This window comes from Phyllopteryx taeniolatus, chromosome 12 (genome assembly GCF_024500385.1).
Source record: "Phyllopteryx taeniolatus isolate TA_2022b chromosome 12, UOR_Ptae_1.2, whole genome shotgun sequence".
Lineage (NCBI taxonomy): Eukaryota > Metazoa > Chordata > Actinopteri > Syngnathiformes > Syngnathidae > Phyllopteryx > Phyllopteryx taeniolatus.
The window spans coordinates 17,638,428-17,658,434 of NC_084513.1; the positions used below are offsets into that span (position 1 = coordinate 17,638,428).

A 20,007-nucleotide genomic window follows, 5' to 3' on the forward strand; every position below is an offset into this window, starting at 1 on the left:
ACAAATATACATATCAGACAAAGATAACTCAAGTAAGCTAAAATGCAGTTTTTAAATGGTGGTTTTTATTTACTAAGGAAAAAAATAACTATTCACAGCCACCTGGTAAAAGTAATTGCCCCCTTATTGAATCATGAATTAACTGTAGCTTATCACATTTTTTTGGAAAGCTGAGTTCATATTTTCAAATTCAAGAACAGATGAGAAATAAAGTACTTGACACCATCAGTCTGGAAGGGGTTACATAGCCATTTACAAAGCTTTAGGACTCCAGCAAACGATGGTCAGAGTCATTATCCGCGAATAGATTTAAAAAATGGAACAGTGGTGAACCTTCCCAGGAGTGGCCTGTCATAAAAAATTACTCCAAGAGCACAGCGATGACTCATCCAGGATGTTACAAAGGAACCCAGGACAACATCAAAAGAACTGCAGACCTCCTTTTCCTTAGTTAAGTTACAATAAGGAAGAGACTGGGGGAAAATGGCTTCCATGGCAGAGTTCCAGGGCAAAACCCACTGCTAACCAGAAAGAATAGTCTTGTCTTACTTTTGCAAAAACATGGTCTCGGGCTGCTTTGTTACTTCAGGACCTGGACGATTTGCTGGATGAAACCAGTAATTCTGTTCCTTTCCTGAAAATTCTGAATTCAGTTTGTAAATTCAAACTGAAGCTCACTTGGTTTCCGCAGCAAGACAATGATTCAAAACACACCAGAAAGTCAACTTCTGAATGGCTAAAGGAAGAAGAAGAAAAAAAAAAAAGTTTTGGAGTGGCCAGTCACAGCCAGTTATGAGGGTATGCACACTTTTGCAACCACATTTTCTTAGTTAGTTTTATTTTCCCTCTTGAAAAGGTTACATGTCACATTATCAGTGCAAAGTGTATTGAAATGATTTATCTTGGTCTCATTATTATATCACAAAAACCTGGCATTTGAACAGGGGTGTGTAGACTTTTTATAACCACTGTAGACAGACATAAAGATAGATGGACAGACAGACTGGCAGCTAGACAACCGGATAGACAGACAAACAGACAGGCAACCATGTCTGGAGAGAATGTAATTCCTACTATTTCTTCTTTTATGATGTAAAGTTGACAAAATAACTAAACTAGTGGTGGGCCAAGACTCAAAGACAAAGAGTCTAGAACAACAAGTACTGCATGAGTTTGTTTTTTTTTACCTCTAGGAAAACTGAGGTTACTTATTTGTTTTACCCATGAAAACAGCTGACATCTTTGATTATTTCTATGGAGTGCTGTATATAGCGTCTTCCCTGCTTGTGTGTATGGTGTATACGCGAATGACGTGGTGGGGCGTCTGGTCTGGGCTCTGTCCCAGGCTGCATCATGCTCGGCAGCATATCCAGAAACAGCCAGTGCTCGCACAGCACAAGATTCACCGGATGCTTTTTTTGTGTGTGTGTGTGTTTCCCCCCCCGCCCCCCACGGCAAGACCCTGCGCCGGCCGCGTTGGATTTTCCTCCCCATCCCACGGAGGCGACGCTGACAGCATGTGTAAAGAGGGTGGGTAGGGGGTGAGGATCGGGATGAGAAAAATCGTGAAGAAATCGGCGTAGCTGGCCAGGTAAGACACGTCTGACTCGATGTTCCTTCTACATTAAGGCGATTACAGTGAGGTTTTATTTCTTTATATATATTTTTTTTTAACATTAAAGGCAGATTGTAGTTTGAAGCTTGCAAATGAGGCCGTGAGAAGAGGAAGACAGCGGTGACCGAAGGGCCACATCCTTATTAGTCAAATGCACAACCCCATCAATCTAACGTTTGACTTTCCTCCTCCAGCTCCTCCGTTCACTACGCCCAATGGCTTCGGACACTTGTTTACATCCGAGGGATTTGTCCGCCTTTTGGATTTACTTGGTCTCGGACCGACGGTAAAAGACGTTCGATCGGAATACTAGGTCGTAAATATCCCGTCAGGTCAGCCCATCCAAGCGCCACATGAGGGGACGCGCAGTGCGCCCCTGCGCCGCGGTGCTGCTGTGACTCGGTGGCCGGCAACACAGGGACCCGCAGGGCCGATGCTGCGCGGCCAGAGCATGCTGAAGAGCCGCTGCTGCGTCCTGCTTGGTGACCTGAGGCTGCTCCTGCTCGGGCCGCCGGCGCCTCCGCCGCCTATGAGCGGACAAGCCACGGACAGCCGCGAGCCGGGCGTCGCCGAGCGAGGCACCCCGCCCGCGGCAACTGCCACCGCAGCCGCCGGGGCCGAGCGAGGACCGGCGGTGCCGGGCTGGGTGGACGCCGCGGAGCTGTCGGCGGCGCTGCGCGGATGCAGCAGCTCCTCAGACGACTGCTCGAAGGGCAAACTGGAGGAGAGGTTCTCCCTCACCAGCTACACGGAAAGCGGCTTCAGGACGCCCGTGTGCAGGATCTGCTTCCAGGGACCTGAGCATGTGAGTGCAAGCAGCTTCTCCACACGTTTCATTTGATGCACCATTCACTCAGAAACAGAGCTGCACAGAACCTATACATATGTACTATGCTGCAGTGTTTCTCAACCTTTATTGAGTCAAGACACATATTTCACAGTAGAAACATTTCATCACACACCAACTCAAAATAAAAAAAAAAATGAACAAAAAGTATTTCAATGGTATACTTTTAATTCGTTCCCTGAGCGAGCTTATAGCTCAAATTAATCGTCAACCCGCATAGTCACAAATACACCTAGTCACATATTTTTTTATTATTATTATTCACTGAAAACACCACCTATTAGCTGTTTTTTTGCTCATAGCAAATAGGTGAGTGGTTAGCATTATATCATTGTGTCAGGCAGAGACCTTGCATCTCCAAAACCATCACTTTTCGGGGGGAAAAAAAAACAGTACATTTTCAACACTTTACATTGGTCAATAATTTGTAAATAAAAATAACATACCCACATGGGGACTGACCAATAGAATTGATTTTTGGAAACAAATATGAAATTAACCAAATTTAGACATAGGTTTAGGCCCAACACCAGCAATATGGTATTTTGTGTACAATATTTTATTGCACGGAAAAAACAGTGAATAGTATTGCTTTGGCGCCATCGTCGTAGCAAACAAACAAAAGTGAGTTGAGGAGCTTCATGTAGACTAAAGTAGTTTTTGCTACCATCTTGTGGCATCTCAAGGTAATTCTAAACTCTTTTCAAGGGGGAGGGGGCAGTCGATTACGTACCGATTTTTGCCATATGTGGCAGGGCTTGGTTAATTGTTATATTGCTAAAACGGGGAACAGGCATGAGTAGCCCCTCCCCCAATACATAAGAACTTGTTTGCTGTGTCAGGTAGGTCATTGTCTTCTGGCCGAGGATTGGATTCGGGCTCTGGTGTCTGGAAGATGTAAGGATGTGTAGGTAGAAAGTTGCAATATGATATAGCATCCATTTTTCAGGGCATAGGGCACGGGAGGGCATTACGGTACTTTTATTTTCCGTTGATTATCTCTCTTAGCACATTATGTGTCTCAGTAGAGTGATTGGGAACTCCTTCTACACTGGACATCACACATGAATATAAGACAGGGTACTTGCCTGCACTGCCAAGGTCTTGTTAGCGAGAACCCAATCTCAGAGCAAGACTGCTATTAATGCTGCAACATAAGAAAAGACATGGCCTTGTACTCGCTATTGAGGGAAGAAAGAAAGAAATAAAGCAGCTGTAACATTATCAAGATGAAGTAATTTTACCAAACCAAGATGTCAAATTTATGAGGACGAAGTCATAATTGTACAAGATCAAATTCGTCAAATTCGTGAGGATAAAGGAAGCCTTGCTATTACAGGAAAAAAAGACATTTTTGAGGGAATCCAATCTTCTCTAGTCTTTAAAGATTTATACCAGTGCTACCTCGGGACTGTGAAAGTCCAGCTTTGTCGGCAAAATGTTTTGTCTAAAATTGACAACTGTGAGCTAACGAGAACTTTATTAATCATAGAAGTAGTAAGATACAGCACACACCAACATCGCGACCCTCATATGGCTTGACGACACTAACTTCGGTAAAAGGCGGGGCCCGGCCTGATGAGTGCTGTAGGAGATAGCAAATGAGAGTGTAGAGTTGGCTGTTGTTGGTTGGCTGTTAACTGCCGCTAACCGTTAGTTAGTCTGCGTGTTAAGCGCCTCTGAGCGAGCATCAGTTGTGGCTTTGCAGCTAAAGTATGAATGTGCTTTTGTGTGTTTATTTTGTTGCCGTTTGTTCACTAAAGCGATTGAAAGTGCACCAGCGGCTGTGTCTATTCTTGACCACCTGTGGAGGGTTTACAATTCATTCCAACTAGCAGTGGTGCGCTATATTAAATTAGCCAACAAGGTTTACTTTACCATAGACTTGCAGTTGTGTAAGCCAGTTCTGCTTCGCAGTAGACAAATCACACTTTTTTTCCTATTTTTAAAGGGTGAAATGATCCCAAACTTTGGAAATTCTGTCTTTTACACACTCTTTGCTCATGCCTATTGCTATGCGAGTCTGCAGTACATAGTCTGTGCAGAAAAACGATCACAGCAAAATCCTGCGAAGAACCACAACGAACCCCGTTCCTCAGAACTGTGAGGCAGACGTACTAACCAGTCGTTCACCGTGCCGCTAAAATTAGATATGTACAATAAAAAAATCTGCGATACAGTGAGAGCGCAAAAAGTGAACTGTGATGAGCGATGTACAACCGTAGAAACAGTGAATTAGGTAAATGCTTAATTTTGGGGGGCCCGCTGTCTTACAGCACGTTACGTTATGGAACATAAGATGAGATCCTCCGGTTTGTTGAAGAGAAACTTGCGCAGGACTCCAACTAATTACAAATTAATTCTGCATAATGGTGAGTTGTATTTTTAATCATTTGTTGTCATTTGTTAAGGACTGCTGGATTGTGTTGAAAGAATGTCAATGACATAATTGATTAATCGCCTTTGACTCGACTTAAATCACATAATAGTGAACAACAAAAATCTTTAGTGGTTCAACCCCGAGTGGTAATGAGTGTATAGAATGTGAATGAAAGCAATTAATGTGTCCCTTTATGCAAAGCATGTGACTTACTGTATCATTTCATGGTCATTGCCTTTTTAATGGCGTACAATCTCTTAGCTAATGACTCTTTCCGCATCTCTGTGCATCGTTTCACCTCTGTGCTCCCACTTTTTCATTATTACTAACACAGGGTCCAGAAGCTGCTTTGTGCTTTTTTTTTTTTTTTTTTTTTCTCTTTCCCACACAAATTCTCCACAGTCAGCACATTTTGCAGTGTATACAGAGCAGCGACGAACCCAACGCGTTTCCCATGGCCTCCTCCCGCCACGTTATCGACGTCTCCTTTATACGTCGCGGCTCGTCAAAGCTTGATTGAACGCCATCTTATCTCTTAACACTAGTCTTTGTCCCTCGCCAGCCTGCCTCGTGTTTGGGGTGTTGTCTCTCTGCCAAACCCAGATATGGATCTGCTGAGGTGTGAACCGTGCACGTTTCTGAAAGGGGAGATAAGTGGAAGGTCCGCATTGCCTTTGAGTGATAGAGCCGGCGGGGATGTTAGTCGTTCCTTTCTCCTGCCTTCGCCTTTAAGGTTGTCACGTAGACCGAAGCGGGTCGTATCTGATGTGACAATCCTTCTCCAAACAACACTTCCATCCCCAGGGCTGCGAGACAAAAAAAAATAAAAAATAAATTGTGTGAGAGATGCTTCAGTGCTTTGCAAAAGTCTTTAGATTGGTGGTTTGAGCAGTGCTATAATGACTATTGACAGAACACAATCACAACAGTAGCCTGGTTCACATGGAGCCTTGTATTCTGATTAGAATCAGGTTAGAAACCAAAACCAAATGAAAATGCTCCATGTAAACATCTCGGCAGCTTCCTATCAGAGCTTTAATAAATAAATAAATAAAATAAATGATTTAATTAAAGTGTAAAAACAATGGCAACTACTGTGCTAAATAGACGACTGACCTCCATCTTGAGAAATCATTCGACGTTCACATCGATCTGCGCACGTCACACGTCTGTGAAAGTGGCCCATGCAAACACCAGATAGGAATAGATCACACCACGTGTTAGAATTCTGAATCCTTGGGGTATTTTGGGCAAATTCAATCTCAAGACATGTTAGTGAAACACCTGGGAACTGTTTTAGATTGTGAAAAAATGTATAATGAATGCTTTAAGGTTTTACTGTGTCAAAATGACTGTTGTGAAAAAGGTTGCTAAAACAGCAAAGCTAGTGGTGGCCTTGAGGCACATCACTGTACAATCTTTCTGCTGCAAGAAAGGGGGTGTTCAAATACGATGCCACGCTGTAAAGATTCTGGTGTTTTGTGGACATTATCCCTTCTCAACCTCATTATTTTGTATCTCCGTGTTCACACGGGAGCTGTGAAATTCGTCCTTCCTCTCCTTCAAACCTTCAAGCACCGTCCCGCTAAAACAAACGAGGGAGCGAATCCAAGCGTCCTTGCCGCCGTGTCTAAAAATACATGAGCGAAAAAACCGGGCGCCTGCAGTCCTTTCGAACCAGATCAAATGTTTTACAACCTAATTCTCTCTTTGTGTTACAATCTCTCGACATACAAAGAGAGTAATTCTGAATATAACCCTCTTGTTTGCACAGAATGAGATAATAAGGATGATCGTTGTTACATAAGAATCCCACAACAATGGGACCGCCTCGCTGCCAGGTTGGATAGGCGGAATGATCACAGCCGCAACACTGTTTTTGTTCATGGTACAATTTCCTCATTCTTTCCTCGTCAAACCAAACATGGCCTGTGCGAGTTAAATTAACAATAAACAATTCAAGGCTTTCGTTCCATCCATAACTTGAATGTACTTTTACATGCGGCCCTGACAGCATGTGTCTCAAGTAGGCTACACAAGTACTGATTTTTAACATCTTAACACAGTGGTTCTCTCTTTTTACACCAAGTACCACCTAAAACAAATGCTACTTAGCTCACCAAGTACCACCATAATGGCCGGCATTATTGTAAAACAGTAGCATAGTAGGGGTAAGTGTTCAATGGTATTTTAATAATAATTTAATATTATTGTAAGCCGCTGTAACATTATGCAGTTTGAACATTAACACTGCACTTGACAACAGGGGGGGGGGGAAGTACAGTACTTAAATAATGATCCATTTCAAAGCAGAGTTCCCCATTCTGCCATTTCCAGTATTTTGACTCATCTTTCAAGACCCACAGCATATTGTGTTCTATGACAATATAAACACCAGACCTACCAAAACAAAGAGTAGACTCTTCTTTTTACACCACCAAAAGTTTGTCTAGTTTTTTCTGTTCTCTAGTATTCAGCAGTAGAACATGGGTCGGTTAAACCAAAAACAGCAGTTTCTGCAGAGAAAACAAGGGTTTTATGAAAATGTCAAACAGGAAAGTGAATTGGATGCTAATAATTTTTTGCTTTTGTGACACCTCAAAGTATTAAACAACAAAAACAAGACAGAGAAAGGACTCACGATGACAAAATAATTTGTTTACAGCTATACAATGAAGAAATGTGTGTATGGCTCAAGCTGAACGTCAGTGGCTTTTTTACATGGCATTCCTCATTCACTCAATGAACTGCGTCATCTTTTCTCGCGATCGCAACTTACTTTCCTCTACCTACTGCGACACATACCCTTTATGCCATTGTATGCGTGTACTGGTGTTAGGTGCCTAAACTTGTCCGACTTCCGTGTTGGCATTTCTCTCCCTTATAATTGATGTGACAAACTTGAGATTCACCCCCGAATTTGTATCTTCTCCACAACAGCTGTGCTGATCTCAAATTCAAAACGACGCAACGCCGACATCTTTAGGGATCTGTTAGTCATTGTAGTGGTTTAAAAATGTATTCGTCGGTGACAGTAAACGTTTGGATTCCAGTTGACGAATACAAACGTCCATGTCAGTGAACGATGGAACAGTGGGAGACTGCTTAGTACCTCTGTGTCACAGTTCTGAGGACTGGGGTTCAAATCCCGGCCCCGCCTGTGTATAGTTTGCATGCTCTCCCCGTGCCTGCGTGGGTTTTCTCCCACATCCCAAAAACATGCACGGTAGGTTAATTGAAGACTCTAAATTGCCAGTAGGTGTGAATGTGAGTGCGAATGGTTGTTCGTCTGTGTGTGTGCCCTGCGATTGCCTGGCGACCATTTTAGGGTGTGCCCCTCCTCTCGCCCACAGTCAGCTGGGATAGGCTCCTGCACGCCCGCGACTCTATAGCGAGGATAAGTGGTTTGGAAAATGGATGGATGGATGGACAGTAAATGATTAAAGATGTAAAGTAGACATCCGGATCTTTCCGGTTCTGTAGTTACCAGCTCTGCACTTTTCCATCAACATAAAAAAAAAAAAAAAAAAAAAAAAAACCTAAAGAAAATGCAAAGTACAACTTTAGAGCATAATTTTCTGAACCTTTTATGACCGAAGAGCTAAAATGAAGGCTGCTTTACATGCTGCACAAGTAACAAGCTCTCCTTTCATTTTGTCCTAATAACTTTAATGGATCATAGAGTTTGTTAACCAGTGTGGCAGCTGCTCTCGTCCCATCACGACACCATCAGTAATTTAGCTCGGGGTTACTCCGAATTGCCTGCACTCGTTTCCACACCCCACTGCCCTCAAAGTCTTATTCAGCTCTATCCCTGCTATAATTGCTGGGAAATAGCCAGGTCTTTGGCAAATGATGTGCAATTTTATAGAATATGAATGCAGTAGTCCTGCAGGGGGATGTAAAAGTGCCATTTTGGAGCCACTGCTTGTATCTTGTTTTCACCTCAGAATCCTCGCTTTGCTTACTAAATGGCAACATAGCTAATGCACTTGGACTTGTCTGCAGCACAATAAGAAGCCTCGAGGGGAACGAGTTAGTGTCATTCTTCCTATATGGCTCGGTGTGATGCTTCCTGCATCTTAGGAAGGACAGACGCTCTGCCATTTTGTTGGAAATGGCCCAGGGGAAAAGCAAATTCAAAAACATAAGAGCTCATCTTGATCCAGGCCTCCCTCCCCCATTTTCTCTCAGACATAACGGAGCTCATTTGAACGCCAATAGATTCCCCCCCCCCCCCCCCCCGTCAAACCTCTTAAATTAATCTCCTGGGAAGTGGGCTTCCTCGTGTCTCGACTCACTTAAAACGCTCCAATTTATTCCTCAAGTAATCATCACTCGAGACACTACTGAAATGCAAAGCAGACTCTGCATAATATTGCCTATTTGGCTCCCTTAACATATCTGACCATCTCAATGTGCTGCAAAAGAGTTCCCACTCATTTTGTGTTTAGTTCATTATGTTACTGTCAAACATTATGGGTTAGCAGCCTGTGTATTAGGGATTGAATAACTGGATTTTTTTTGTAGTTGACGCAAATGTGATGATAATCCAATCAATTTTGACAAATCATTGATGGAATTTATATTTCTTTCTAGTTGTCAACGCGCTCGCTTTCCCCCGACTCACTCAGACAATCGCTCATCCGTTCACATTCAGACACCTTCATTGCCTCGCAGACAGTCGGAAATTGTAAAACTAACACCAATTCACGAAACACAAACGCAAGGTTGCTACTCGCTACAGTATATTATAATAGCATACAACAAAAATTACAGTATATACAGGAGGGAATGCTTTGCAATAAGATATTGTAGCAAACCTGCATTTTTATTAAGTACATTTTTTGCAAGAGTTTCAGCCGACTGTCTATGAGACCATGAAGGTTTTCTGTGATTTTCGATTAGATGAGTGAGTCAGGGAGTGTCTGCAGGATGAAGGCTGACAGATGAGAGAAACGCTAATATGATTTTTTTTTTTTTTTTTTTGGTCGACATAAACTGTTCAGTTTCACAATAAAGAGGCTATTGATCGACCACCACTTGTCTTCGTTTCGTCGTCTAAGCCAGGGGAGTCAAACTTATTTCTGTCATGGGCCACGCTGTGGTTAGGGTTTCCCTCAGAGGGCCGTTATGACTGTGAAACAATACAAATGTAAAATTGCCTCACACGTGCACACAACAAATTGATTAATATCTATTTTTGAAACCAGAAGCCACATGATTTGCTTTGGTGATGATGTAGGCAGGCCAGATTTGGCCCCTGGGCCTTGAATTAAAAAAAAAAAAAAATGGTAATGCTACAATAAAGTTTCATTTTGTATTGGGGCGGCGGCATTGCAATATGACAAGAATAATGTTGCAAGTTTAAATGAGTAAATAGTAAAAGTTGCAAATGAACAAATTTGAGGGAGACAACTTTATACTTGTTGATTACGACATTCGTACAATGTACTTTAACCTGTACAAACAAAAGAATGTCTTCACAATGAGAAAATCTACACCCCAGCCAGAGCCCAGACCTAAATCCAACTGAAAATCTGTGAACTGATCTGAAGCAGTCTGTGCACAAGAGATGCCCTCGCAATCTGAATTTGGAGTGCTCCTGCAAAGTCTGAATGTTGCTATTAAAGTAAAAGGCACTTGACCTTAATTGATAATCCTCTATACCGCGACTGAGTGACCTATACCACCTATCCTCCCTTGAAATTGAATAAGACCATATTAAAACAATTTTATTTGCCTGTTTTTCCGGATGTCTGCCGCATCGCTGGCACTCATAAAAATAAATGCTTGTGGCCTGAGTGCAGTTGCCCCACTTATTTTATTTGAATCATTCACATTCTGTTGCAGAGTTTATTATGCTACAATTTCCCTTCTCCTAAAGTTAATGGAGGGCACTTGGAGCGATGCCAGTCCTTTGGGTAATGCCAGAAGGTAGTGCTAATTTAGCATCATGCCATTATTTACATCTGGTGAGAAAACGCATTGCACTGAGGGTTTTTTTTTGGTGCTAATGCCAAACAAAACAATGCAAAATCTGCATCATCTGAACACAGACGGCCACATTGTTCAGTTTTTTTTTTCTCCTGTGTGATCAACAAAAGGACATTGAGTTGTCACTCCCTGCGCATGTGGGCTGGAATGCCACGTTTGTTATCAGATGCTCCCGGTCGCTCTCCAGCCTGGCTTTTCAGCTTTTGGTGGCGATGGGGACAGTCACAGTGAGCGTGTCGAGTCCCGCTGTACACGTCACAAGTGTTCTGATGGCCCTGCCAATACACGCCCACTCGGACCATCTGTGGACCGGCCTTTTTCTACTCCACCTCACACTAAAGTTGTGCAGACTTATTTTCATTTGTCATTTTATAATCTGGCAGCACAGTTGAAAGTGGTTAGCATATCTGCTCTACAGTTCTGGGTTCGAATCTGGGATTTCTCAGGCTTCCTACCACTTCCCAAAAACATGCATGTTAGGTTCATGGAAGACTCCAAATTGTCCATAGGCGTAAATGTGACTGAATGATTTGTCTACAGGTTTTTTTATTCTGGAACCTATCCTCTGTTATTTGGTGAAAAACTACCAATTTGCTGTTGTGTGCTCAGGCCAAACCCTGTGTAATATTGCTTTTTTTATAAATCCGACAGCTGATAAGAGATCAATTTTAAACTGGGTAAACTTCAGGGTACTATTTTTTTTCATTTACTTACTTATATTTTCTGTTTACTTTATAAGAAATGCTAACTAATGACCCTGGGAACTCCCTGCACTTTTTGTTTTTGTTTGAATTAAAACAAAGATTAACATTACACTTATACTGACATTTTGGAAAACTATGTAACTGTAGAAAACTTTAGCAAGCTCTTTATTTGTTTAAGTTTATAAGACATGCGGCTGAGCCTTTGTTAGGCTTTTAAAACAAAGATATCTATTTATAAAAAAAAAAAAAAAAACGTTGCAAATTTAAAAAGCTGTTTAATAAACAAGCTTAAAGACACAGTAATCACACGATTTCTCATCATCATGTGAGAGCTTTCTCACATTTTAATGATTGGTAAAGATGTTAAAGATGTGTGTACCATTTCAATAAATCACTGCCAATTCCATTAGAGGCGCCAAGTTATTTCTTTTTTTCATTTTTTTTTTTTTAAATGCAGGGGGAGCTCCTGAGCCCGTGTCGCTGCAGTGGCTCGGTCCGCTGCACCCACCAACCCTGCCTCATCAAGTGGATCAGCGAGCGGGGTTCCTGGGCCTGTGAGCTCTGCTATTACAAGTACCAGGTCATCGCCATAAGCACAAAGAACCCACTGCAGGTGACGACGTGGATCGGTCTCAAATCTTAGACTCATAAGTGGGTGTTTGTCGAGATCTGCCGAGTTGCCCTAAATGCTGACAGTGTTGGACAGATTCAATTTACACTTAAAAAGGATGACAGATTTTTCCTTCCCAGACTGCTACCGTCTCCACGAAAGAAGCATTTGTGAGCATAATGCAGAACTCAAAGTACCTTATACTGCAACTCTTGCCACATGAGTGGGAGGTAAAATGGGTGAATAACTCGCAATATAAAGTGCTTTGGTGGGATTGCAGTCTATTTACATCATGTATTCAATTTCCAGGCACTTGCTCAAAGTGATGTGCACACTAGGACTGGCAATTCCCCTCAGAGATTGTGCGTTGATTGCTGTGAGAACAATTTGAACCAAGGACTAGTAATACATCACTACATACAGTAGTTCAGAGGATGGGGAGAGGTTTTCCAGCAATCTCATAGTATCCAAACTGTTGAGATGTTCTTGCAAAAAAAAAAAAAAAAAAATCCCAAAATATTCTTGTATTTCCTCAAATGGTGGGATAGGTGCCAATGGATGTTCCACCTCATTTAAATCACCTTGTACATTGTCCGGATTGTGAAAGCAGACATGCTAACCACTAGTGCTACGTGCTGCTTGTACTTTTAGTAGAATTTAAACATTTTATGGATGGAGTGGAAGGACTGGATTTGTATAATAAATTCATTCAACACAGGAAATTACTTTTCAGAAGGCCAATTCCTATCTAACTTTTATATCACAAATAATTTGGATTGTTTTTCATGTGATATTCAAATTTCCCAAGATGGGGAATTTAGGGTTTGCTTTCGCTGTAAGCTATAATCAAAACGAGGAAATATTTCCCTCTATCTAGTGACTCTATACAATAGACACGTTTGACTTTTTGAACTGAACTACTGAAATAAATTCGTTTCCACAATACTGTATTCTAATGGCAACGATATGTACCTGTATACATGAACTTGAATGTCACAAATCATTAATTACTGACCTAAAGTGTGTGTGTGTTTGGTCTGGCAGTGGCAGGCCATCTCGCTCACAGTAATCGAGAAAGTGCAGATCGCGGCAGCCATCCTGGGCTCTCTCTTCCTGATGGCCAGCATCTCCTGGCTGGTGTGGTCCTCGTTCAGCCCGTCAGCGCGCTGGCAGCGCCAAGACCTGCTCTTCCAGATCTGCTACGGCATGTATGGCTTCATGGATGTCGTTTGCATAGGTAAGCCGGACACTGATGGATTTTTAGGAAAACCAAACAAATCAAATGTCAGCGGCGCTGAATAAGTCATGTTAGGAACATTTTTGAGGGGGTGTGGAAATTCCCTCTCTGGAGGTTGCGGACTCCTGTTACCATGCCAGTGTTACATTTCTACAGCTGATGGCCTTCTTTACAAAGTGGTTGGGTAATTATCAATCAGTTCCACATAATCGATAGAATTCTAAACGACCAATGAATGTTTAATTATTGTTTTGTCATGTTCATGTTTTGCAATTGCACTTTTTGGGTGGACGTCAATTACTTGCAGATTTTCGCTTGTCAGTCCGGGATTCAAATCAAATGAAACATTTAGGTTCTTTCTTATAGTCAATCGCAATTTTGAAAAAAAATAAAAAAATAAATACAAATATGTTTTCAAGTTAATGATTGGCTGACCAGTACAGGGTTACTCCACATCTCGCCCAAAGTCACCACCCTAATTAGTCTAATACTGCGTCGCTCGTCTGCCCCACGGTTGCCAGGTCCCGAGTTCGAATCTCGGCTCAGGCCCTCCTGTATGGAATTTCACATGTTTTTCCCGTGCTTGTGGGGGTTTTCTGCAGGTATTCCGACTTCCGCACACATCCCTAAAACATGCACGTTAGAGTCACTGAAGACTTTGTCCACAAGTGTGAATGTGAGTGAGAAACATCTCTCATTGTAAAATGCAGTGCAGCTTAACACCCCTGCAAACGTCACAATAATAGACAATCTTGAATTATTTCCTGAGCATTATCTTTGTAAAGGCACAATTTTCCGTATAGTTCTTGTATTAGATATCACTGGATTGTGCAACCGGTCATAATGTCTGTTTAAACACACATTGTGATGGATGAGGTCAATGAAATGTGTTACTATTCCTATTGCAATACTGAGTTACAGATTGTTTGATCCATAGAACATGAACATGCTCATCTTTGAAGTAGGTTTCATGGCATACATTTGAATAGATTTCTAAGTAAGTGACACTTTGGAGAGTCCTTTGCTGAAGGACGCACGGGGTGGTGGGGTTTGAGTATCTTCTGCATGTGATGATGAAAGTGACATTTGTAGCATCATCCCTTTTAAGCTCCACGTCCTGCTGCGAGAAGGATGGTGGGATTGCATCCGGCATGAGGAAAACTCTTTTGAGTGTCACTGCAGGAATAAGCAGGATGAGGAGGAGGGGAGTCTTGATTATCGCCACTGTGGTCAGAATTGACGGCAGAGTCGTTTAAGAGATGAAGTTGTCATCTGGCAGACTTTCATTTCAAGTGAGCGTGGGCGTGTTAAAAAGACGGCGACATCATTGCTTGTCTATCACTAAACAATGTGAAAATAGAGGTGATCGCTGCAGTTTGAGTTAATTTCAGAGGATATTAAAAAATATATATACGCGGTACTATTATTACATTCAATAAATATGCATATCGAATGACTTTCAATACAAGAGCAGTTTAATAAATAAAGATAATACTCACTTTTAATTGATACGGTCAGATTACTGTTAATTTAACAGTTTATTATCGTTTTTGTTTTTTAATCACTGTTGCTTTTTATTATAATTATCATTTTAAAATACATAACTGTCTTTCATGAAACTTGAGGGGTAGTGAAAAGGACTTGGGTTAAAACCTTGATGAAAATGTGGTTTGTGAAATGTATCTTTCATCAGCGCATTCAGCATAGTCCGCTAGTGGTTAGCTCTCCTGCCTCACAGTCAAAAGGTTCTGGGTTTGAATCTAAGCACTGACCTTGCTGTGTGGAGTTTGTATGCTGTCCATGTGCTTGTGTGGGTTTTCTCTGGGTACTCTAACTTTCACCTACATTTCAAAAACATGCTTATTAGGTTCATTGATGGTTTTTTTTTTTTTTATTCCTGCGGCAATCTGCTTTGAAAACAGTCAGGCCCACAATCGGAAATGTTAAACCTGTTCAATATTTACACTTGCTTACAAATCCTTATAGGTGTGGTCGGTTGGGGCAAGCCACGGACTTTGCGATTGTGACGTTAAACAAAATACTTTATATTACTAATTGGTAAGCGTGCACCCCACTTTAGAGGAATTTACCCGCCCCAGGATAAAAGAAAAATGGTATGTACCTGTCATTGTTCATGAACCACTGACTAGCCAGCTGTAGCATATTCATGGCCAAACAAACAAACATTGGTTTTGCGTTCATTAAGGTTTCAAGTTTTGTAAATCCAGAACCTTTCCAATAAACTACAACCCCAATTCCAATGAAGTTGGGATGTTGTGTTAAACATAAATAAAAACAGAATACTATGATTTGCAAATCATGTTCAACCTATATTTCATTGAATACACTACAAAGACAAGATATTTAATGTTCAAACTGATTAACTGTATCGTTTTTAGCAAATAATCATTAACTTTTTTTAAATTTTATGGCTGCAACAAGTTCCAAAAAAGCTGGGACAGGGTCATGTTTGCCACCGTGTTACATCACCTTTTCTTTTAAGAACATTCAATAAAGGTTTGGGAACTGAGGACACTAATTGTTGAAGCTTTGTAGGTGGAATTATTTCCCATTCTTGCTTGATGTACAGCTTCAGCTGTTCAAGATTCCGGGGTCTCCGTTGTCATATTTTACGCTTCATAATGCGCCACACATTTTCAATGGGAGACTGCAGGCAGGCCAGTCTAGTACCCGCACTCTTATACTACGAAGCCACGCTGTTGTGACACGTGCAGAATGTGGTTTGGCATTGTCTTGCTGAAATAAGCAGGGTGTCCATGAAAAAGACGTTGCTTGGATGGCAGCATATGCTTCTCCAAAACCTGTATGTACCTTTCAGCATTAATGGTGCCTTCACAGATGTGTAAGTTACCCATGCCATTGGCACTAACACAGCCCCATACCATCACAGATGCTGGCTTTTGAACTTTGCGTCCACAACAGTCCGGATGGTTCTTTGCTTCTTTGGCCCGGAGGACACGACGTCCACAATTTCCCAAAACAATTTGAAATGTGGACTCGTCGGACCACAGAACAATTTTCCACTTTGCATCAATCCATCTTAGATGAGCTCGGGCCCAGAGAAGCCGGCGGCGTTTCTGGGTGTTGTTGATAAATGGCTTTTGCTTTGCATAGTAGAGTTTCAAGTTGCAGTTACGGATGTAGCGTCGAACAGTATTTACGGACATTGGTTTTCTGAAGTGTTCCTGAGCCCATGTGGTGACATCCTTTACACATTGATGTCGGTTTTTGATGCAGTGAGGGATCGAAGGTCACGGGCATTCAATGTTGGTTTTCAGCCTTGCCGCTTACATAAAGTGATTTCTCCAGATTCTCTCAACCTTTTGATGATATCATGCACCGTAGATGATGAAATCCCTAAATTCCTTGCAATTGTACGTTGAGGAACATTGTCCTTAAACTGTTCGACTATTTTCTCACGCACTTGTTCACAAAGAGGTGAACCTCATTTTGCTTGTGAATTCAGGGAAGCTCCTTTTATACCCAATCATGACACCCACCTGTTCCCAATTAGCCTGTTCACCCGTGGGATGTTCCAAACAGGTGTTTGATGAGCATTCCTCAACTTCCTCAATGATTATTTGCTAAAAACAATAAAGCTGATCAGTTTGAACATTAAATATCTTGTCTTTGTAGTGTATTCAATGAAATATAGGTTGAACATGATTTGCAAATCACCGTATTCTGTTTTTATTTATGTTTAACACAACGTCCCAACTTCATTGGAATTGGGGTTGTAGATCGGTTGTGCATGGGTAGCTAATGTTCTGACAGGTTTATTTTTATGATGAACAAAGTTTTGTTGGTGGTAGCATACATGTTAAGATGCTTATTTAAGATGGACTGTGCACTCCAAGCTTCTTGTGTTCCAAATGGATTCTTCTTCTCTCCAACGTGAGTTCATAGAACAGAAAATCAATAAGTAATTTCAAACTGCGCCAAGAGATTATTGAACAACACCCGAAAACAAACATTTTACTTTTGCTAACCTGAATTTAAAACAAAAGAAAATACTATATTGACAGTTTTTCTGGGTCAAATTAATCCTTGTTTGTGCTAAACTATACCAGAACCTAATGAATGTTGCGCTTTTTAATTGATGCCCTCCCCAGCGCTGATTGTCCACGAGGGGCCTTCCGTGTTCCGCATCTTCCACCGCTGGCAGGCTGTCAACCAGCAGTGGAAGGTCCTCAACTATGACAAGTCCATGGACAACATTGACATGAAAGACGTCGCAGTGGACAGGACTCATCAGCCCGGCCAAGCTTACCAAGCTGGGCTCGGGGTGTCCCCCTCCACCTCCTCGCTGATGGTGGTCGCCTCCACAGCCGCCGGCTCCACTTCCACCACCGTGGTGGCGGCGGCCGCCGGAGGACCGGGGGCGGACGGGAACGCTGACGGCGGCGCGGTGGCCGACCCGCATTGCCCCTACAACCTCCTGCACCTGCTCAGCCACCTGAGGCCGTCGGAGCCCCGCAGCCAAAGCAGCGGTAACACGCGAGAGCTGGTCATGAGAGTCACTACAGTCTGAGAAGTCAGATGAGGCCTTATCTCTCATGTGGTGGGGCGGAGTAATGCTCGTGAAGCAGCTGAACTGCACTGGACTGAACTGACTTCTTGTTTGCATCATCACTGTCCTTCCATGGATTGAATAAAAATATAAATTGGTTAATTTGCAGAGCTGCCTGGAAAATTGTTCTTTTGGGGATTCATAATGCATAATACAGACATACGACCTTTAACACCGTACTTAATGTTTTTCATTAGATTGTTCTCGATTTCTTAGCCTAGAAGTGGAAATGTTATGCTGTTAGAATTGCATATTGGTCAAGCTCCCAACACTTTTTTTTTTAATCAACTGGAAGGCGGCTATACATGCAAACATCAAAATAAATTAGGGTGGACAATGACAGGGTGGACATTTTTGGCTAATGTTAGCATTTTATGAGCTCATGGTGGACCTTTGCTTAGCAACATGATTCAGTAAGCAAGCTGGATGTGTACTGTTGAACAAATGTATTGTGACTTTCTGGAAGGTTTTATATATCAATTGATATTACACTACACCAGTGGACATGTTTAATTTGAGAACAATCGAACTCCAAACAATATTATGAAAATTCCAAAACGTTAATATTTATTCTGCAACTATGCACTGTTGCAGCCTCCAATAAAGACAGACGAAATGCTGGTTGTAATGTCACTGAAAACATTAGAAGGCTTCTAAAAGGGCAGTCACCCCATAAAAACAGAGTAGACAGCAATTACACATTCCAATATCTACAGTAATTAGGACTTTACTACTCCATTAGCGTAGATTAATGATATACGGCTTGTACTGACTTCTGTACAAATTTGGGTTACATCATCGCCAGAAGGAAGGATCGGAGCTACGGCTGAAGACCACCTGTACTAAAAAAATAAAAACTAATTTTGACAAAGTAGACTACACACTACAGTATCTTTTAATGATATTTTGTTTTTTTCTGCAGGTGCAGCAACATTATAGCTTGGATATATGTTCCTTCTCACTTCAAACATTTGCCCAACTACTTGCTCAATCAACTCATCTGTAGAACATTAAAAAGTGTCCTATTTCAGGCACAATTGACAAACTTAGGGCTGATGGCAGAGGATGTCAGACATGCATAATGAGAAAATACTCCCAAAACAGCAAAAAAAAAAAAAAGTTGATGTAAAGACAATTTTGCATGGGAATCATGATCTGTATTCATTATAAACACATATTGGTGGAATAAGCACTGCCATCTACTGGATATGACATGAGCCCTCGGCACCAATTTCATTGATCAACATGAATTGGGTGGACCCGTCTGTCATAACAGGACTCATGAGAAATTCTCAAGGAGCCATGCCAGAAATTGAACAGGAAGTCGGCCATTTCCTTTTTAAACCGTAATTTCCAAACTCATACTTTGACAAACTCCTAGTAGGGACTTTGACATCAACATTTGGGGGCTTAAACATGTGCAAAAACACTCCAATTTGTGCGTGCACCCTGGTGAAAACTTGTGTGGTGGTTCTGAACACAAAACGGTATGAAGCTTGGTCATCCACATCGAAAGGAGCCAGATGAGTTTCAATTGTGCTGTATACCAGAGCACACAACAAGCACAATAACAAACATTTTAGCATTTCCTTTGCACACATTTGACACCTCTTCTAAAAACGGGAACATTTCCCAGTATGCACGAGAAGGGGGTGGGAGTGGAGGGACAGTGAATGCGCCAAAGTACGGGTGTCACTTGCAGTCTATTGCCCCCGTACAGTATTCATGGCTCACGTTTGGCTCAAACCGCCATTGATCTCGCAGCCTCTCTCATTCAAATATGCTTTTTCATTGCTCTTGTTTCATGTCCCCAGAATGTCAGTTTGAAGAAAGTGTCTGCTGCTGGTCATTGTACTAAAGTTGGGGACACAAATAACCCAACCTCACTACTTCCCTGGTACAATATTCTAAAACTAGCAAACAAACCAAGAAATACTAATTTCTAGTTTCAATGCAAATGTCAAAAGGGGGCAAAAGTTGTAACTTCTTAGTTGGTAGACTACTTCCTACTTCAGGGAGGATGAAA

At 41.8% G+C, this 20,007-nt stretch overlaps 1 protein-coding gene across 2 annotated transcripts; it reads left to right on the forward strand.

Moving 5' to 3' along the window:
• The first annotated feature begins 1,288 nt into the window (after positions 1-1,288).
• On the forward strand, positions 1,289-18,089 carry marchf4b (membrane associated ring-CH-type finger 4b). 2 transcript variants are annotated; one of them, XM_061792133.1, is made up of 5 exons: positions 1,289-1,591; positions 1,810-2,420; positions 12,001-12,156; positions 13,198-13,390; positions 17,524-18,089. In XM_061792133.1, the coding sequence occupies exons 2-5, from the start codon at positions 2,049-2,051 to the stop codon at positions 17,940-17,942; spliced, it is 1,140 nt and encodes a 379-aa protein (XP_061648117.1). In that variant the 5' UTR covers positions 1,289-1,591; positions 1,810-2,048; the 3' UTR covers positions 17,943-18,089. The 2 variants fall into 2 exon arrangements, with proteins under 2 accessions (XP_061648117.1, XP_061648118.1); XM_061792134.1 differs by lacking the exon at positions 1,289-1,591 and having other exon boundaries at positions 1,599-2,420.
• Positions 18,090-20,007: the final 1,918 nt, after the last annotated feature.

Excerpts from the sequence above, each read along its gene's own strand:
- marchf4b (XM_061792133.1), top strand. The coding sequence starts at position 2,049 with ATGCTGCGCGGCCAGAGCATGCTGAAGAGCCGCTGCTGCGTCCTGCTT. Across the intron at positions 2,421-12,000 it reads GCTTCCAGGGACCTGAGCAT|GGGGAGCTCCTGAGCCCGTG; the intron begins GTGAGTGCAAGC and ends TTTTAAATGCAG. Across the intron at positions 13,391-17,523 it reads CATGGATGTCGTTTGCATAG|CGCTGATTGTCCACGAGGGG; the intron begins GTAAGCCGGACA and ends TGCCCTCCCCAG.